Source organism: Heterocephalus glaber, unplaced genomic scaffold, assembly GCF_053883595.1.
Source record: "Heterocephalus glaber isolate CG9 unplaced genomic scaffold, H.glaber_assembly_v1.0 deba00001472, whole genome shotgun sequence".
In the NCBI taxonomy this organism is placed as follows: domain Eukaryota; kingdom Metazoa; phylum Chordata; class Mammalia; order Rodentia; family Bathyergidae; genus Heterocephalus; species Heterocephalus glaber.
In genome coordinates this window covers 51,939,407-51,955,527 of record NW_028258315.1, presented here as the reverse complement: position 1 = coordinate 51,955,527, position 16,121 = coordinate 51,939,407, and the positions used below count along the sequence as shown (strand labels likewise).

General features: G+C 37.1%; 1 protein-coding gene across 9 annotated transcripts in view; it reads left to right on the top strand.

Annotated features, from left to right (window-relative positions):
* The window catches only part of Shq1 (SHQ1, H/ACA ribonucleoprotein assembly factor), a 113,607-nt gene that overhangs the window by 45,094 nt on the left and 52,392 nt on the right, over positions 1-16,121 (top strand). For all 9 annotated transcript variants that reach the window (XR_015439498.1, XR_015439499.1, XM_004854211.4 and 6 more), the window contains one exon: positions 14,170-14,290. Coding sequence is in view for 7 of the 9 variants with exons in the window: in XM_004854211.4 (XP_004854268.2) it covers positions 14,170-14,290 (121 nt within the window). In the remaining 2 variants the exon portion in view is untranslated. The remainder of the gene's footprint in view (positions 1-14,169; positions 14,291-16,121) is intronic.

The window sequence follows — 16,121 nt, the reverse complement described above, 5'->3', positions numbered from 1 at the left end:
TCACCTCCCAAAAGCCCTATCTATAAGTGTGTGAGGCTTTGTGGGGACATCTAGATATAAGCCATAGTATACTCTCTTAGGGCATCTTTCAAATACTGTTTGTCTTTAGTACCTGTTTCATTCTGTGTAAGCTTCAGTGGAAATGAGTCCAAAAGTGTCTCTATACGCTAGTACAGTAGTAAAAGCCATAGCTGCCATGTATTAGCTATTTTGTATCTTAGCACTTTCTAAGACATCTCCTTAATGTGTTTCGCTACTAATGCAGTCCTGAGAAACAGGGATGACTGTCCCCTTTATTACAGAGAGAAGGCAGTCTAATACCCAAGGGGGGGGGGGTAGGGCTTCTGCAGTTTGATGTTAGAGCCTGAATGTGACTCTACATCTGTTCCACTCTAAAGTCTTTTTCCCTTAGACCTGTTGAAATCATTATAATGAAGTCTAAGATTTGCCTCAAAATAGTCCATAATGGGCTGTGGAAAAATTAAGTGGGCTGTAGCTTAAACAAATTTGGCCATCAATGGATAATCGCTGACTGGGGAGTCGGTATGTGGATCTTTATTTTTATGTATCTTTATTTTTTGTATGTTGTGATTTTCCTTTATAAGATATTGTCCCCCTGCCAGCCCCCATGTCTGGGCTCTTCACCACTGTACTACTGTGTTTCAAATTCAAATTTATCCACCATAATGTGGAGGGCATAACTTAATATTTGGATAGTTGTATAAAATTTTTTGGCTAATAAAAACATACAGAATTTGTTATTTTATTTTGTCTTTTGTTTGCTTTGTTTTGTTTTGTTGAAGCACGGTCTCACTGTGTAGCCCAGGCTGGCCTTGAACTCACAGCAATCCTCCAGCGTTTAGCCTCCTAAGTGTTGGGATTACATGTGTGTGCCACCACACCCAGCTGTACTATCTTGTTTTTAAGGCTAATAGAAACCTACTTTTTGTAAACCTTTGAAGTTGAGTGGTAGTTACAGGGCAAGCTACAAGCCAAGAAACAGCCTTCTGGGGTCTAGTTATTGTCACCAATTAGAAGCCAGTTTTACTTCAGGTAATTAATAACCCTTACATTTCAAGCATTAACTGAGCTCAATCATAATAATCAGTTTTTCAGAAATTACTGCTTTACTAACCTCTGCCAGAGATTAACAATATGAACAATGTGAAAGGAAAGAACTGGGCACTGAGCACAGGGTTTGTGGCTGATCTTTTTTTTAAAAAAAGTGATTGTTCAAGAATTTGAGGTATGGAAAGTACATTATATGAGTTCTAAATTCTGCTGAAACCTTGACCTTGAAGGTGAATGTGTTTCTTCTTTTCCTTTTTTTTTCCCAATGGTTGGGATGAAACCAACCACCTGTATGTATTAAGCAAATGTTCTACCATTGAGCCACATCCTCAGCCATGGCAAATGCTTTTCAAACTTGAGCTGTAGAGGGAAGATCCCAAAACTGGAATACCTAAAGGTGAAGTCATTAAGATTTTCTAATATTGACATTTATCTGCTTTTAATTTTTTTGAGTTCCCAGTTTTGGTCATTTTAAAGAATTAATCTCCCCTATAAATTTTTACTCTTTAAGTATATTTTATGAAATGACTCTGAGATTTATTCAGTAAGTATTTGTTGAGTGCCTGCCTTATCAAGGTGATGAACTGAGTCTTGGGGATACAGTAGTTCTAATGAGGTAGGGGCACAAAAGAGAAATGTGGAGAATAAAAATAGAGAGCCAGGGAAACTTAAATTTAATTTTAGGACATGTAACCTCCAAAAGAGGGAAGCCTCTGATTTCTTTGACTTCTCATCCTCAGCTCCTGCTATTTTCCTAATGCTCTCAAGTACATGTTTCATTGGTTGACAAGTTCATCTATTAATTGATTCATTCAACAGATATTTCAAAGGCTGAATGCCTTCTCAAAGGCTATTCTGTGCAAAGCACCCAGGAAAGGTAGCAAGCAGTAGAGAGAGGAATTAGTTAAGTATACTGTATTTGAGGAGCCTGTGGGTTACCAGGGAAGCTGAGATGTTCATCAGTAATGTAAAATACATAGCAGACAGTGGTAAGTGTAAGAAAAATAAGTATAGTAAGAGAAATGTGGATTACATACATACTTCACAAAAGAAAGGTGATGTTTCTCTAGGGCTCAGGTAGAGGGCATGAGGTTTGAATGGGGATTCCAAGAAGGGGTAGTATCAAAGACAAGATCAAAGGGAGTGATATCCTTGTGAGTGAACAGCTGGAGGAAGTTCATGGAGGAGCAATGTTCTCAGTGAAGAAGCATTTGTTAAAACCAAATGATGGAAAGTCCATGTACCACCTGATCCTGACATTTGCCTTACAATTTCTGAAACTAGTTGATAGTCCTTTGTTGACTGGTCATTTAGAATTTATGTCTCTGCTTCTTTAGTATTATCACTGAATTTCCTTCTCCCCATAAGGAGATGATAATTCTCTTTTCTTCCTTGTGTTCCAAATTATTCTTGAACTTTATATTTCCTACTGAATCCCCATAGTAATTAGTTTTTCTAAGAATGAAACTATCATGGTGCATTCAGGAATCTAAAATGCGCAGAGTTAAAGTCAAACTTTGAAGCAGTGTTTGTACCTGTTTTTGCTGACCACGTACATGCTAGCTAATTCCCAGCAAAGACAGAGCTGCGGAGGACCACAGCAATTACTCTCAGAGGAGTTACTCCCAGGCCCTGCAGCCCAGGATTGGAGAGGGGAGTAGAACTGTTGCAAGGCAGATTCCTCTCACCCTTGCCTCTTCTTTAGAGAGCAGCAATATGTTCTGAATCTCTTAAATGGTCACACTATTTCCATTCTTATATGTTGTGTGAATTTATACATATATTTCCATATAGAAGGATATCATATGTGATCTTAAACATTAAAGGGAAGAAAACCAAACTCCAGTCATCTCCACAGATTCCCTATAATATTCTTTCTAATCACTAAATACTGTTAACCACTAACAATGCTTAGCTTTCTCTTAGGCTAATTTCTGGGGTACATTTATATGAAGATTTTCTTATTCCTTTAAAGTACACTATAGGGGGGAGTGTTTCCTACATGGTTTACAAATAATAAATTACCTTTTAATTGCCACTAATCAGTAACAACTGACAGTTATTTGGGTATAAAAAGTTGCTTAAAATATTTTTAAAAGTTAGTGTTCTTTAAAAATTTGAATTATAGTAACGCTTATTGGTGGGTGAAACTCAAAATCAGCTAACCTCTGAAATACTTAGGTATAATTTAAATTTGCATTGCACTTCCTGTGTTATTTATTTAAGCTAGTTTTAAAAATTTCTGTGCTGAACAATATAGAAAACAGAGTACGCTAGTTACGTGGTTTGATTGTGTGGTTTTTGAAAAAACTATTGTTAGTGCCTTTTAAAATAAATTTAAAGTCAGTTTTAAGATTTTTTTTCCGGTGGAAATAGCCTTCAGTTTACTTTCTGTAATTAAGAAGATAAAGGCAAAATATTATATATTTAAGACAGATTTGGACAAAACCTTTTGCTTGACCCTAATGGATCAAGTTCTGCTGCATATTAACATTAGGGCATAGATGAAGTAAAATGAATATAGTACAGTGATACCTCAGTTGTCAAACAGCTGCAAGCTCAAACTTTTCACTGCTCTAATAACAAAGTTTAGAACAAGTCTGCTTGGTGTTCATAGCTTTGCTTGATAGTCGAACTGAAAATTCGACTTGAAAAAACCTGGATGGGCCCAGAGTGAATCACACCATGTATTTTGGATGGACACAAAGGGTGACGCTTCAGCCTAAGTGCTGCTCTGGCCCAGATAACATACAGTGCTTGTGTCAGTGCATTACATTTGTCATTGTGCTTTTTTTTGTGTGTGTGTGTGTGCTTTATTTGTGTAAAATATTGTAACCATGGCACCAAAGAAAGACAGTGATACCAGCAGGAAAGCTTAGAGGAAAACTCTGAGAACCATGAGAGAGTTAAAGAAAGAAATCATTGCAAAATTTGTGAAAGTTCTGGAAAAATGAATTTATAAGTGTAATTTCTGGGTGTCAGGACCAATTATTTGGTTTTCCATTATTTCTTTTGGAAAAAATATGTTCATTTCTCAGACTTTTTGGTGTCTGAACACGAATTTGGAAGGAATTTTGAGTTGGACAAGGTATCAAGATATCACTGTAGTTAGGGTTAGCAAGTGGAAGGAATGTATTTCAAGAGACATGAATCAGATCTGTTCTGTGCAGTGTCTTAGTTTAAGTTCATAAAGAGTTTCTTGTGTAATAATAAAAGGTAAGCTTAAAAAATACAAGTATTTATAAGGTATAAAGGAGAAAGTACCTAAAGAAAGTACCTTAACTTTCTATAACAGGCTAAATCCATCCTGCATGGCCCTTGAGCTAGGACCCTTTACAGTTTTATTTTTATTATTTACTTATTTCCTTTTTTGAGGTAGGGTCTGACTATATAGTTCAGGCTGGCCTTGAAATCATTATGCAGCCCAGGCCACTATGTGGCCTTGAACTTGCAGCAATCCTCCTGCCTCAACCTCCCAAGTGGTGGGATTACAGGCATGTGCCACCATGCCCGGCTTACATTTTTAAATAGTTAAAAAGGATCAAAATAAATGTAGTGTTTTCTGATATATGAAAACTTATAAAATTCATATTTTAATGTCCACAAATAAAGTTTCATTGGAATATAGTCATGCTCATTCACTTACCTATTATCTGTGGCTACTCTTGTGATTTAATAGCAGAGTTGAGTACTTGCAGCAGAGGTTAAATGGCCTACAGAGCTAAAATATTTGCTTTCTAGGTCTTTATAGACTAAATTTACCAACAACACCTCAAGTATGTATGAAGGATTGGAGGGGAGCCCTTGTGTAGTGAGCTGAGGTCTTTGCTTTTCATCCCTTAGAATGGCCAGTGCTGAAGTGGATCATTTCAGCTGTTTTCTTTGCCCTCCGCAGGATGAAAGGTCCCTGGATAGCTGGTTCACATTAGAGCAGGCCTCCCAGCCTAGGAGAAGCACATGGAGCTGACTATAGCCATAGGAGGTAGTTATTGAGGAGGGCAGGGTCTACCAGACAGGGAGGAACAAGGCCTGGATGAACTGGAGAGATGCATGGCCACCTGTGGCCTGCAGCGGCCATGTGAATATGTAGTACTGCCAATTTGGGGGACTTCTTAAAAGAAGAGGAAAGACATGATCCTTAATGTAAATATTTTTAAAAATTTAAGCCATGAAGTTAAAGATACATATCATGTAGGAGCCATGGCATGTCTGAGAGGACAGGTCTGCCTGGGTGGATCCCAGTTTTTAGTCTCTGCTGGAAAGCAAGCTAAGTGCCAACCCATCTTTCTCCCACCCCCTTGGACCTGCCAGTTTCTAGCTCAAATGAGGGCTGTACCAGGAACCTGCTCCTTCGGCCCCAGCTTGAGCCCTGGGTTCTAACCTGTACAGGGCCTGAGATTCAGTCACGTGAAGGAACTAGGAAAAAGTTTCGTGTGCTGGCTCGGGTAGTAAAACCTAGAAGCCTTAAGAAAGCAGCCCCTTCCCTCTCTCTCTCTCTCTCCACTGCTTTGTATTATTATTCTTGTCAGCCTGAGGCAGTCAGGGTGGAGAGGTTGAACCCCATAATTCTAGTGCCTCTAGTTCCATACTGCACTCTACCCCCATAGGGTGCTTGTGAGGGGAAAGGAAGGGAGTTGACAAGAAAGAAGCAATCAGCACAGACCTAACAAATGCAGTGTAGGTGTAGTTATTGCTTAAAGAATGTGTAAGGTTTTGGAAAGAAGTGGAGGAAGGGTATTCCCTGACAAAGTAAAGATTAACAAAACCGGACAGTAAAACAAGAATTCCATGTCCAAAATAAGGCAAATCCTCTCATTTGTCTGGAGACCTGGAATTGTGGGAGGGGGGTAGATAAAGGTGGGAGCTGTGCAAGAGCTTGCTAAAGAGATTGACCTTATTCCAGGAGGAGCCACCAAAGAGCCTGGTGTTGGGGCCTGTGATAGTCTCGTGGAGCCGAAGTTGTCTGGCGGTAATACTGAGAAGTGTCATTCACAGGGGAAAGGGTGATGGCATGGAGAAGAGAGGACTCTTATTCTTACATGGGCCCTAGGTAGCCTAGGCCAAGCAACATTGTCTGAACTAGAGCTCTGCCTGCAGTGACCTGCAGGAAGCTGGATTGGTGGGTAGATGCTTCCCAGGCTCTGGGGAGGGAGCAAGGGAAGTTCCAGGACCTTTATCCTCTGTGATCTCTTGTCCTATGCCTTGCTTACCTACACATTATCTTGTTTAGTTCCCAAAGCAGTTCTTAAGAATTTTCCTCTCAATTTACTCCCGTGAAACAGATTGTCTCAAATAGCTAAGAAATGACACCAGAAACAAACCAACTCTAGGCTACACATTGGTCTACAGTGCACCAGTTATAATTATTTTACTGTATGGAGAAACTGCACAAGATTATGAGTAGCTTTTTAATGACCTTTTCTTGGCCTTTTAGAATTGGGGAGCAGAACCCAAGAACTTACTTTTATAAGTCAGAATTTTTATGCAGTCTTTTAATATAAATTAAACTTGCATGTAGAAACAGGTATCTAATCACTTTTACTAAATGACATTGACTGTTCATTGACTAAAATGTGAAGAAGTATAACTCAGTCCTACTGCTGTGCAAATTATGTAGCAATAAGCAGACATTGCTGTGATATGGTGAGGGTTTTGTTGCTCTCTTTTTACCTTGACTTTTACAAGTATTTCATATCAAGAGACTCATAGGTGGGTTTTTTTCCTTTTAGGAACTATTTGAAATCTTCCTTGTCTTTTTTCCCCATGTAATTCCATTTCTTATTTCTGACTTCATGTACCATTTTAATTATTTCAGTTTGAAACCAAACTAATTCTAAAGAAATCAAACTTAATGGTTAGTAATATCAATGGAAAATGAAGGATAATAGTCTTAATTAAAATAGGAAAATAATTTTCATTGGGCATTGAAGTACACACTTTTAAGGTAGAATCAATTGAATTAAAATATTACAAAATTTTGAAGTTCTTGAGGCTTACTGTTTTGTTTTTTTTAAATCCAGGGTTAGATTACAACTGTTTCAAGAGATTTGTTACATGCATCTTGGGCTTCTTAATTTACCTTTTTGCTCACTATATACATGGGGACTTTTGAAAATTAGTAATGCTATTAGTAGGTAATTTGATGACATTGAACCATATATTTTTTAAACTGAAACAGCCAGTGCTTTGACAAGTGATTTGAAAAGGATAGAGTTAATGTCAAGGCTGTCTTTCCAGACTAGCAGATTTTATAGAGATTTTTAGGGGGAAAAAAGGCAAAATGTACCATTGGGTTAAATTATTTGTACTTTCAATGGTACAGTGATGAAAGAAAGTTGGTCCAGTTACAGTCTTTTGTCAGGGAAGAGATACATTGAGAAAAGGAGTAAATAAGTTTTATGTTTGGCATTTGTTCTGATGCAAATTACCTTAATAAATCCACAGAGCACAAAAGTGTTTTAACTAGAACATGTTAATGGAGTAGTTTGATCATGTGTGTTTAAAGTTAGGTTTCATGTATGCCAGATTGCAGATTAACGACCAGCCTTTACTGAACAGGAACAATTTGCTGGACATTGTTCTAGACCAGGCGAGGAAGATGAAAAGTCATGTCCTTTCCCATCAAGGAGTTCACCACACAAGGTGATAAATGCTGACACTATATTTATTGCATGGTGGCTAAGAATCATACATACTTATTTTAAAATCCTGATTCATAAAAAATAAATAAATAAAGACAAATCCTGACTTGTTTCCTAGCTGTGATCTGGGCCAATTCCTTCATATCCTTGAGACTCAGATTCTTCATGTGTGAAACGAGAAACAAATGCAAGGACTAATGATGAAATGAATGTAAAGTTCCTAGTGCAGAGCAAGTGAGTAGCTACTGACTGCTGTAGTGGAAAGGTGTACTAGGTAGTAGGAGAGGAGCCTAGACTTGGTTGGAAAAAGGGGACTTGGAACCTTGTGCCCAGAAGTAGTGCTTGATTTGCAACATGGATGGGAAATTAGGAATTAGATTGAGGCTGTGCATTTCAGGAAAAGGGAATGTCTACAAAGTATATATTTGTTTCATGTAAATTTTGTTTGTGAATATAATGTATGTAATTTTAATAACAAAATACTTTAAAAATTACCATAAGATTTAAATTTATGCTTAAAATAATAACTCATTGCCTCAAGTGTTTGTTATTACAGTGCAGAAATATAACAGCTTAAATGGCATCTGAACAATCTGAGGATAAAAAACTACACAAACAGAAGCTTCTTTTCTTTTTTCTTTGTGCTGGGAATTGAACCCCAGGCCTTGTACATGCTAGGCAAATGTTCTCCTATTGAGCTACACACCCAGCCTTCCCCAGCTCAGGGTGGTTTTTTAATGCTAGATGTAATGCATCTGTTTGTGTTAATTATTGGAGACTTAACTTTATTCTATGTCCTAACAGGGGGTTAGTCAGCTTGGGATCACTGTGACCAAATACCTGAGAAAATCAACTTAAAGGAGGAAAGGTTTGTTTTGGCTCATGGATTCAGAGGTTCCATTCCATGGTGAGCTGGCCTTGTTGCTTTCAGATCTCTAGTGAAGCAGATAGTGGAAGAGCATGGTGGAAGAAAGCTGCTCACTTCATGTCAGCCAGGTGGGGAAGAGCCAGAGAGGAAGGACATAGTACCAGATATACTCCCCAAGATCATACTCCCATGATACATTCTCTTCAGCTACCCCCCACTTCCTGTCTCCATCACCTCCTGTAATGCCATCAAATTATGATCCCATCATGTATGACTACCAATGAAGTTAGAGCTCCAGATCTAGTCACCTTTAGAAAGCTCAACCTCTGAACACATGAGATTTTGGGGGGACATTTCTGATCTAAACTGCAATATTGGGCCAGGTGTTAATTACTCCCACTTTGATTTTCTTAATTTCAAGTAATTTGACAAAATTTTTCTATCTTATTCCTTTTTATTGTCAAATTATCTGTAAAATTAATGTTAAAATAATTCATAAGATATCCCTTTTGTAATATGGTCTTGTTAAAATACCAGAAATCTAGCCAAGTTTAGTATGTTCTAAGTTATGTATGTTAAAAATTATAATAAATTTGGCTTTAATTTTGAGGTTATTTTATAAATAAAGACTGAGCTGTGCTTTCCTTTAGGTGTTTAAAATAACCACCTCCTTTTTTTTTACTGTTTTTTGGCTTCTTGGCTTGGATCACTCAGAACTTTAGAAGGCAAAACTAAATAGCTAGAGAACCTCAGCCACCCAGCCACCATGATGTATCAGCAGTTAAAAAGAATTTAGCCCTTTCTGTTTAGAGTAACAACTTGCATTAGTTTTCCTTTTGTTGGCTTTTAGACAGACAAAAAAATCCACTTCTCTGATCATCTTCTAGCAGTGGGAGCCATTTCTTCTTAACTGCCTTGGGTCTGTCAGTGAGAGATTGTTGCCAAACCTGGAGTGCTAATAGGAGGATTTCAGATAGCCCAAGGATTCTAATTTAGAACAGCTCAATCTTGTCTTTGTTTTAAGATATATTAACCTGAGATGCCACATCTGTCCAGACAGGAAACACATTATTCTTAGCCTACCTTCTCTTTAAAGGAAAGCCAGAGGATGTGTTAAATCCTGTTTACTGCACACCTACTTATTAGTGTCATCCATAGTTTCTTTATGTTATCATTATGTTTCTCTGTGTTGTCATTAAACAATCATTTCCCTGAAGTAACATTCATGGCTCTTGTCATTTATAATACCAGGACACTAGTGGTAAAGTCTCTTCTTGAATAAAGAGATGTTGCTTGCAGAGTGGCTTGCATGGACACGGCTGGCTCAGGCGGCCACGTCCATCCTAGAGAATCCCTAACTGTTGGGGGATTTGACATCCTGGGGAGGAGTTGTTAGTGCCTTCCTGCGGTTGAGTATAGTTACTGTGATTACTGCACAAGATACTTTCTTTTTGTCTGCTTTGGACCAGGTAGTGAACTGCCTGAAAATGGTTACTTTCCTGTGTTGCCTTTGAGCAGAAGAAATTGTTTTAGATTTAGACCTTAGCTGTTTTTTATGTTCTTCTGATGTGTGACAAGTCCACAACTGGATGAAACCCCGTGGGAGCCGGGAACTTTTGAGTCCCTGTATGCCTCTGGCCCCTGGCCATGTGACAGCCTAGAAGAAGGCCAGTGTTTTTCTTTGCTGGTAACTGCTAGATAAGTGGTTGAGGACCTGATAGAAAGAACAGTATAAAAGGGACTTTTAAAAAATCCAAATAGCCACATGTTTGTGAGTCTCCTGGCTGTGATGCTGCAGTCATCCATGGTGATAGAGGCAGAGCCAGGGAGATCAAGTGTGACCTTTGAGTCACAGTACGTAGTGGTAGGGGAAAGATGACTTTAATAAAATTTTGTTCTAGTGCTCATGGCCTGATTGTCGCTTACCATATTTGTCACAGAATACTTTAAAAATAGTTTGAGCAATGCTTATATTTAAAACACAGCTTTTGAAGAGCATGCATAACTTTCTGTTTCAAAACTGCCATGCATGTGATTTTTAAAAAATTATCTGAATTATTGCTTCTCATTAAAAAAACAAAAAAAACAAGGAGTAAAGAAGTTGTGCACGGTGGGATCTAGTGGCATGCATCTGTAGGCACAGCTGCTTACCAGGCTAAGGCAGGAGGATCTTTTGAGCCCAGGGAATTTAAGGTCAACCTAGGTAAAATAGTGAGATCTTCTCTCAACAATATAAAGAGCTGGGGAGGTAGCGTAATGGTAGAGTGCCCCTGGGGTCAGTCCTTATCACTGCAAAAAATAAGTAAATAAATAAAAATGAATTAAAATTTGTTAACATTCATTTGTCAATATTTCAGGGGTCGGCTTTATAGTAAGTTATGTTTAACTTTTTTCTAAACTAGTAATGAGTTTCTTTTGGACCATTTGAAAATAGAGGAATGTACCTGTAAAGAATAAACAGCTGCACTGGCCGTGTGGTACAATGCTGGGCACACAATGAGCTTTCATCCACTTATTCAGTGAATGTGGAAAAAGTTAATACTGTTAATATTGTTTGAATAAATATATGTTTAGAATTTTTTATGTGTATTTTTTTCTTTTCCTAAAAGAAACAACATAGGGATCAGAACATGCAAATACTGTTATTTGTGCTCTTTAGATTTAAAGATATACTAAACATTTCTTATTTTTTACTTTTTATTTTGTCATTTTCTTTTCACTACCATTTTTTTAAAATTACTGTTCTTTTGTAGTAGCTGGAAGATTTGAATTTGTCTGAGACTTTTAGCAAGATGGCAGCCTCACTTTAGACATGTCTGCTAACAGAAGCATAGGTACTGACTGGCTGATGATAGACCCTCTAAAAACATGACCCTGACTTCACACCCTTCTCCCTGAAACTCTCAAATAGGGTCTTTTTTCCCTGTGGTCCTCACCTGAGTCGAGGCCTTCTCACTCAGTCCTGATTGCATCATCTCTTCCTCTTGTCACTCATTCCAAACTCATCTGCTTATTCTCCCTGTTTCTGTACATGAATGTTTCTCCAAGCCCTGCATCTTCTGTTAACTTGCTTATATTAGTAAGGTCTCAGGTCTTGGGAGACAATATTGTGGGGCTGCTATACTGTAGAATAAATTGTTTTTCTGGTGAAGACCTACTATTGACTTTTAAAACTTTAAATTAGTAGATTATCATAAACAAGAATTAAGTCATCCCCCCTGCACCTCCTTCTATCCAGAAATAGATGGAGGAAGCAAAAGAGAAATTAATTGGATTATGTTGGTTTGACTATTTTCTTCTCTGGGAATTGAAACCCTTTAACAATTCTTAAAATTAAGCTCTCCCTTGGTTCTTTGGATAATGTAGTCATGTGGTTAACTTGGTTTTATCATATGTATCAATTCTGATTATATTTCCTCCTCCTTTCATAAAATTCTGCCTTCAACGTTACCCACTTTGAGGTTAAAAATAGGCCCATGGTGGGGAAATCCACACCCTGATTAACCCTGTCACTTTTATAAGTTGCAGCCCTGTCAACATATCCAAATAAACTTAGCATCTTGTAGTTTCAAGCCTCCTAAGTAATATTTATTTTTTTAAACAACTAGTCTAGCAATGGAGTTTTTATTGGAATCCTTCCCATCTGCATGTAAGGAAGCCACATAGTTAATATTTTTTTAAAAGATATGACCTATTTTGAAGGATTTGCTACCTACTTAGCTTGTGAATTATAAAAAATGTTATGATGTAGACTGATCATACCAAGAACATAAAGTTAGCATAAAGTGAGCAGGGGAGGTAATGGGGGAGAATATCTAAACATTGCGGGCTTAGTGAAGGACCCGGAGGACGAGGGAGTCAGCCTAGGGCTTCCAGAAAGGACAGTGACAAGCTAGACCTTAACAAGCTGGGTCAAGTGGAGAGAAAAAAAAAAAAGAGCCAGTTGAGCAAAAGCCTGGAATCAAGTCCTTAGGCTGGTAGGCACATAGAAGGAGAGGACTCAGGGAAAGCATTGTCACAAAATGAATGTCAGAAGGGAGAGCCTGGAACATGAGAGATAAGGAAAAAGATTCTTAAAATCTAGGCATGAGATGGTTATAGGAATATGAATGGGGATAGGTGCTCAGGCAGCAGTGGAGAGAGGGACCTTTCCAAGGAAAAATCATCAAGATTTGGTTTATGAGATTATGGAACAAAAGACATTGCAAGAGTTTAATGCTGGGGGATTGTTGTCATTCATTCATTCTTAAAATGCTTGGATTAAGACCCACAGTTGCAAGGTTCTCTTCCAGGTATTGGGAATTAAAACACTAAATAGAAGTTCTGCTCTTTGAAATTTCCTTTCTGGTGTTAAGTATATTAAAAACTTAGTGGCAACTAATTAGAGATCTCGAGATGTCATCATTTAGCTCCAGATTCTTTTATAATCTAAAAGTCAAGTGGGAAATGTTGATGAAGACACATCCATCTAGTATCTCCACTATATAAACCTACAGTGTTTTTATATTTCAGAACTGTAAAGATAAGAATGAAACTGTTAAATGGAAAATGGTGTATTTTACAGATCAAAGGGAGTGATACTACTCTAGATTTTGTCCTTTACCTCATAGTTAATAATCTTCAGAGCGTGGCCATGGAGTTTGAAATACCTAGGGAATTGTTGAGTTGTGAAAAGTTCCTTTTGTAGACTGGTTGGATTAAAATTAGGTCCATTTAATAACCAGAAAGAAATGAGCTGGATAATTTTTTTTTAAATCCCAATGATTTTTTTCCCTCAGAAATGTCCCTTTTTCCACCACCTGAGCATCTGTCCTCATTCATACTCCCATTATCTCATGCCTAGGTTGAACAAGACTAATACTTGATGGCTCTTTTTTCAGGTATTTTTTGTCAGCTCAGTTCTGAAGCAGCAGTATCTTATTTGACTTTTCAGTCACATTTTCTTCAGTTTTAAGGTGAAAAAATTTGTTAGACTAGGTAATTCCTTGATGAAAAGTGTTGCCATGAAAATAAAGACTTTTGAAAATTAAGGTATATTTTCCATGCTATTTTGAAAGCTTGAGTTACAAGAACATTGTCTAATTCAAATTTGATGCACTTAAATATTCATTGGATTTGGAAAACTTCCTTTTGTTTAGTTGACTTAGTTATATTTCATATGATTTTTATGGGAGTCACAATTAATCACCTGTAACAGTAGACATTATTCATAGTCTTTAAGGACAGAAGTAAAGAAGTTTGGGCATTAATAGGACTGTATGTTTTCATGTACCAAAGGAATATTAAAAATATTCTTAAGGAATAATTAAGATCTGAGCTATTTTATTTTTTAATTTTTCTTTTTAGTTTCTTCAGGCAGGGTCTCATGTAGTTTAGGCTGGCCTTAAACTCACTATGTAGCCCAGGCTGTCATTGAATTTGTAGCAACCCTCCTGCCTCAGCCTTGAGTGCTGGGATTATAGGTACACCACACCTGGCAAGATCTGAACTGCTTTAAATGTATTATCTCTCAGGATCTGAATTTCTCAGTTAAAAAAAATTATATGTCTTTTTCTTAAGGATGATTTAATGTTTTTAAATTTCCTTCAGGTAAAAGTGCAGTTTTGAAGTGTCTCCTGGATATCCACAAAATATTTCAGGAAAATGACCCAGCTTACATTTTGAATGACCTCTACATCTCAGACTACTGTGTGTGGATTCAGAAAGCCAAGTAAGTTTATATCACTAAGGAATTTTTATATGTTTACATCTTTGAAACACCACTTACCCAAGAGGAAGAAAATGAAATAACCTGGGTAATATGTTTTAATAAGAAAGAAACCCATTTAGCTACCAAACACTGTAGAAGTAACTAGACTAACATGAGAAGCTTGGTGAATTTACTTAGGGAAGGAGGTGCAGGTAATGAAAAGTTAATTTTATTAGAAGCAATTGGTATGGGTATAGACTGGAAAATAGTGTTTCAACAGAAGGTTTTGTGTGTTTCATTTCTGTATTCTTGCTGTCTCATATGAAATCTTCAAGACTGAATGTCTGAACTTGCATCTGTAGTTTCATATTTATAGTGGATGAGAATGTGTGTGAGTTGTACACTCATATTGATGTGTGTAAACATCACTGGATGCTAACCCAGTCCCGATGAGAGCTGTCCACTCATTGACTGGTCTTGTGGCATAGGGTGTCCATATTTCAAAGTATAGAAAATCCAGCCCTCAGAGCCTAAGAGCATGATTCTTGATCACATGTATTGTTATATCCGAATATTCAAAATGGGCTCCAGCACTTGGCATGTCAGATATTCAAAAAGCATTTACATTGCCTCAATCAAGAAGACATAAAAGGTTAACTATGAAATTTTAAAATGTGGTGAATTTTTATTTAGTGAAGGAGCTCTGAAGATCTTACTCTTGTCAGACGTGGCCAAGATATCCATTTCAGTAGCAAGTAGTGTTACTTGAGGGGATAAAGAGAGCTTTTGATTGGAATGCTTCCTGGGTGCTGTAGAAAATGATAGCACGATATCAATCATGACTTGGAAAATAATTATGATATTTTTATTATTATGGTGATTGGTAAGTGAATGTGTTAGTATAGCTTCTGCTATGGTTGTTTTGACTCAGGCATTATTAGAATTTATTTTTGATTTCTGTTCATGGGGGAGTAATTATATTATAGAGTGAAATATGAAAAAAACTTGAGGTTATACCTGGTGTATGGAAAATGCTTAGGGTTTGCTCAGGATATCGCCTAATAACATACAGCAGGTGGTGTCAGCATTTGTGTTGGAAATCTAGATTTGGCCAGATGGAAAATTGAATCTTTAACCCCCAAGGTCATAATGGCATATCATCACTTCATTTGATCCTCCTGCTAATTGAGCTTGTCAAATACAGTACACTGCTGCCATTTCCTGTTGTTACTTCCATTTTCATAATAAAATTAAATTGAAATAGTCTATCTATATAGCTTTTTTTTTTAAGGGTAGGGGTTTTATAAACATATAATAAGTATTGAGGTTTGTAGCAGGATCCCTTCTCCATGAATGCTCATTTTTCTGTTTGTCACCTTGCTTATTAACAGAGAAGATCGTATTTCATTAAAGTAAAAAGATATAGGTCCTCAAATTGATATGGAGATTATCAGATTTACTTTCTCTTAAGAATTTTGTTTTTCTCTTGGTTTTAAGTTGTGGGAAGTAAGCGAAATCCTTAGGTTGTTAATAGTTCTGATGATAGTAATTTGCTTTTGAAAAGGAGTAATGTATGTATTGGAGAGTGAGATAGGAGAGGGCAACCACTAGGAATTCTTCAAACAGTTCTTTTAAAAGCTGATTCTTCAACTTTACCAATTTAAATATAACTTCTTTCCCTAAATGGACTGCAGTGTTTTTACTTTGTGTATTAAAGATTTATTTTTTCTCCTCCTTTGAAATAAAACATTTCTTTATGTAACTTTAATTTCATCCTTAATTTTACAAGTGCTACATGATTGGGCTTTCTTCTGTCATCTTGCTGTGAACTTTCTCAGCTCTGAATTAATTA